The 4,204-nt window shown below is 32.0% G+C and overlaps 1 protein-coding gene across 1 annotated transcript; it reads left to right on the top strand.

Moving 5' to 3' along the window:
- The first annotated feature begins 2,068 nt into the window (after positions 1 to 2,068).
- LOC115228237 (probable fumarate hydratase, mitochondrial) lies at positions 2,069 to 3,455 on the top strand. The gene is made up of 5 exons (XM_036498886.1): positions 2,069 to 2,239; positions 2,404 to 2,583; positions 2,794 to 2,905; positions 2,936 to 3,244; positions 3,277 to 3,455. The coding sequence occupies exons 1-5, from the start codon at positions 2,069 to 2,071 to the stop codon at positions 3,453 to 3,455; spliced, it is 951 nt and encodes a 316-aa protein (XP_036354779.1).
- Positions 3,456 to 4,204: the final 749 nt, after the last annotated feature.

Genomic DNA, 4,204 nt, shown 5'->3' with positions numbered 1-4,204 from the left:
GGAGTTGGAATTCTCAAAAATAAACAATGAAAATGCAATAATTTCTGTAAATCAACTTAAATCAGTGGTAAGAAATTGAAATTTCAAAATTCCTGAATTAGATTAAAGATAATCGAGAAAGTTGCAATAAAAATGCTGAAATGATCAATAATTATGTTCAATTGCACGAACTCTACGCTTGTCGTGTTGAGGAAGACACAGCTAAATTAAGAAAAGAAAGAGAAAAATGGACTAGAATTGTTTATTGTTTATTGACTAAAGTATTAAATTACGTTGAGCTGTAGATATTGGAAGACGAACAAATATATGCATTTGAGATTCTGAATTCTCTTGTAGCAAATTGGGAGATCACTACAAGACGACATATTGTGAAATTTAAACAAACCAATTCAGAAAACATTCATCAAATAAATTTACTTTTTCAAAAATTTTTCACATGTTCTGCGCAACTGGACGGACATTTGACATTCAATTTTAACAGAATTGATGAAGTGGCATCACACATTTCACAATTTAAAGGAGGAAATATTGACGTAAATCGATCTGAAATACACAAAGTTGCAAAAATTTACAAATAGATAGATATTGGAAAATACTATCAATGAAGATAATGATGTTCACATTTATAGTAAAGTAGAGGAATATTTTGATTCGTTTAAAAATTTTGAGAGCTTTTTATCAAATGTGGGTAATAACAGATTAGAGTCACTCAAAGAAGACATCCTAGTGTGTATTGATTGTGTTAATCAAGATATAAAGAATATTCGAGGCATTGATTTTATTAATTTAACAAAATTAGAATGTGTACGTTTGTTGAAAAATTTTCTTCAACAAGACTCAAATATGTATATCGAAGATATTCGAATTAGTATGGAAAAGACTATAAATTGGTTCAGAAATAATATATCAATAACTCCTAAAAAATATCAATCATTAAATAAAGAAAAGTACATTTATTACTAATTTTAGAAAAACGAGTCACTTAATATTGTTGTCTATCAAAATAAAACAATCTAGTTCGGAATTTTTTGAAGCTACAAATCAAAAAACTTTTTTTTGTGAAAAAAATGTAACGAAAAAATGCCAAAATTTCTAGATGTTGGAAATCCATAAGAATATGATTGAGATGAACGGGAAATTAATATTATCCACTATTGAGAGCAATCTATCCGAGGATTCTATTAAAGAAGAAATTGCTAAAATAAGTCAGGACGTCGAATACTTGTGCAATATCAGGTATTAAAAAACTGTTTTTACCGCAAGTACTTTGGAAGGTAATGATGGAGACATTAATGCCTCTGAGATAATTAAAGTATATTCCGAAAACATTTTTATAGGAAAAATTTTTTAAATGGGAAAATGAATTTATTCAGCAGCTAAAAAGCGGAAAAAACAATTGGAAAGAGAATCAATTAGTATTTTAACTATTAATATAATTAGAACATTGAAAAAGAACAAAATGAAATTATACAAAAAGGAATTGCACTTCCAAAGTGTAAAGACAAACGAACAATATCTTTAATTCAGGAATCAATCAAGTAATCCTAAAATATGGCTATATCTTAGTGAATGTCAAACTAGACAGACGACTGCAACTAAAAGCATTGAGGAATTGACAATTAAGTTAAATTACCTAAAAGAGGAAAACATAAGATTAACTAACCAATTGTCGTCCGATACAATTGACTGACAATTTTACTTTAACAATACTAACAAAAAAATAAATCAACTTCTATACAAATTCAACATCAACTCAATCAACTTAAAAATGGAATAGATAACTTCAATATAAACAAAAATAAAATAGTGAGAAATAAAAATAGCATCGATACTGTCATTTTTAATGTTCAATTTGATGTACAGAAATCACCTGGAACACTCAGGAAAGTATTAAACATTATTTATTCTTTCAAACAAAATCTTTCACTCCCTTTTGATTATTTATTCTTGACGTCGGAAATTGTAATACCATACTTTTCCTTTTGGGATTTAATTAAAATCGTATTTGTAAATTTTAAGAACAAAATTATAATTTTAAATATTTTAAAAATAGTCCTGGTCATTAACGATGAGATTCATTCATGTAGTTAGACGTAGCAATCTACGCTACATGTCGACGTATCGAAAGGAAACAGATTCTTTCGGCGAGATCAAAGTTCCCGATAATTTATACTACGGAGCAAACACTGCCCGATCTCTTATCAACTTTAATATTGGTGGAAAATCTGAAAGAATGCCTGTTTTCTTTAAAAATAACTCTTAAAGCAACCCATAATTTCTGCTTTTGCAATTCTCAAAAAATGTGCTGCTCTTGTGAATATTGACTACGGTTTAAAATCAGAATTGGCCGAAGCCATCGTTCAGGCATCTGACTCGGTATACTAATGGCATCATTTGTGTCAGATTCTTGAAAATAAAGTCGACTGGGCTAATTTTCCTCTTGTTATATGGCAGACAGGATCAGGGACACAAACAAATATGAATGTGAATGAGGTCATTTCGAATTTGGCGATTGAGAGACTTGGTGGAAAGATCGGGTCTAAAAATCCAGTCCACCCGAATGATCACGTTAACATGGGACAAGTATAAAATATGGATTTGTTGTTAGAGTTCTAACGACACGTTTCCTACTGCCATGCATATTGCGGTTGCCTTGGAACTTAACCGTAAATTGATTCCAGCACTTGAAATGTTAATGGACTCTCTTCGAAGAAAAGCCGATGAGTTTAAAGACATAATAAAAATAGGCAGGACTCATCTTCAGGCTTGTTGAGAACCCTTTTTATACTTTAGGACGCAGTACCTCTCACTCTTGGACAAGAATTTGGAGCCTATGCACATCAGATTAATAATTCTATTTTAAGAATTCAGGATACAATGCCTAGACTGCTACAACTCGCTATTGGTTGATAGTTTAGCAACGTTTAATTTTAAGGTGGAACTGCGGTTGGTACGGGACTTAACACAACCAAAGGATTTGCCCAGAAAGTAGCCCGTCAGATATCGCTTGAAACTAGTTTCAAACCTCAATTATTCGTAGAGCTTGATTTTATCAGCGGGGAGAATAAATTTGAAGGACTCGCTGCTCATGACGCTATGGTGGAGACACATGGAGCTCTCAACACAATTTCATGCAGTCTAATGAAGATTGCGAATGATTTGAGACTTTTAGGATCCGGTCCCCGTTGTGGACTGGGAGAACTAAGTTTGCCTGAAAACGAGCCAGGATCATCAATAATGCCAGGTCGACTGTTGTCTATCAATAAACAGGCAAAGTAAATCCAACCCAGTGTGAGGCCATGACTATGGTGGCAGCACAAGTCATGGGGAATAACGTGGCTGTTACTTTTGGAGGCAGTTGTGGCCATTTGCAACTGAATGTGTTCAAACCGATGATTGTTTCCAACGTTCTTCAGTCTATTTCACTAATTGGTAACTTTTCTGTATTTATTTGATAGCTGACTGTTGTGTATCCTTCACTACCAACTGTGTTTCTGGCTTAACTGCTAATCGGGAAAATATTAAACGTAATTTAGACAATTCCCTAATGCTTGTGACTGCTCTTAACCCTCATATTGGCTACGACAAGGCAGCTAAGATCGCAAAGAATGCTCATTCTAAAGGAATTAATTTAAAGGAGTCAGCAGTAGAATTGGGAATATTAACTGAGTCTGAGTTTGACAGGTTTGTCAAGCCTGAACAAATGCTTGGGCCTTCCTAACTAGTGTTTTTGATTTCTCTTTATTTCTGAATAGATTTTTAACTACAAGTGAATATCCTCTTTAGAAACTACTGAAAACTTTTTTATATTTCGCGAATTGAGTTGTTTATAGGCAACAATACGACTAGGTAGATTGTGAATGAAATAAGTCCTCAGAATCATATTTTTAAAACAGATTCGGTTTGTGAAATATTCGTGGGTGGCATGGCCTACTTTATTTCCATATAAAGGAATATAAACTACTTCTAGGAAAGACACACAAAATTCTAGACGAACTATAGGTGCTAAAAAGTTTTTCATCGAACCTAGTTGGGGGAAAAATAACACGTGAAGTTAACGATAGCTATTATAATTTATAAATTTATATATTTCTTAAAAGTTACATTTAATTAAATTTATTAAAAAATTATAAATAAATAGATATAATTAATATTTATAAGATGAAGTTAACATTGTGTTAGTAGTTGTGTCGTTTATTAAATT

This window comes from Octopus sinensis, unplaced genomic scaffold (assembly GCF_006345805.1).
Source record: "Octopus sinensis unplaced genomic scaffold, ASM634580v1 Contig10079, whole genome shotgun sequence".
Taxonomy (NCBI): domain Eukaryota; kingdom Metazoa; phylum Mollusca; class Cephalopoda; order Octopoda; family Octopodidae; genus Octopus; species Octopus sinensis.
Note: the sequence above shows the minus strand (reverse complement) of the source record. Positions and strands in the feature narration are given on the sequence as shown.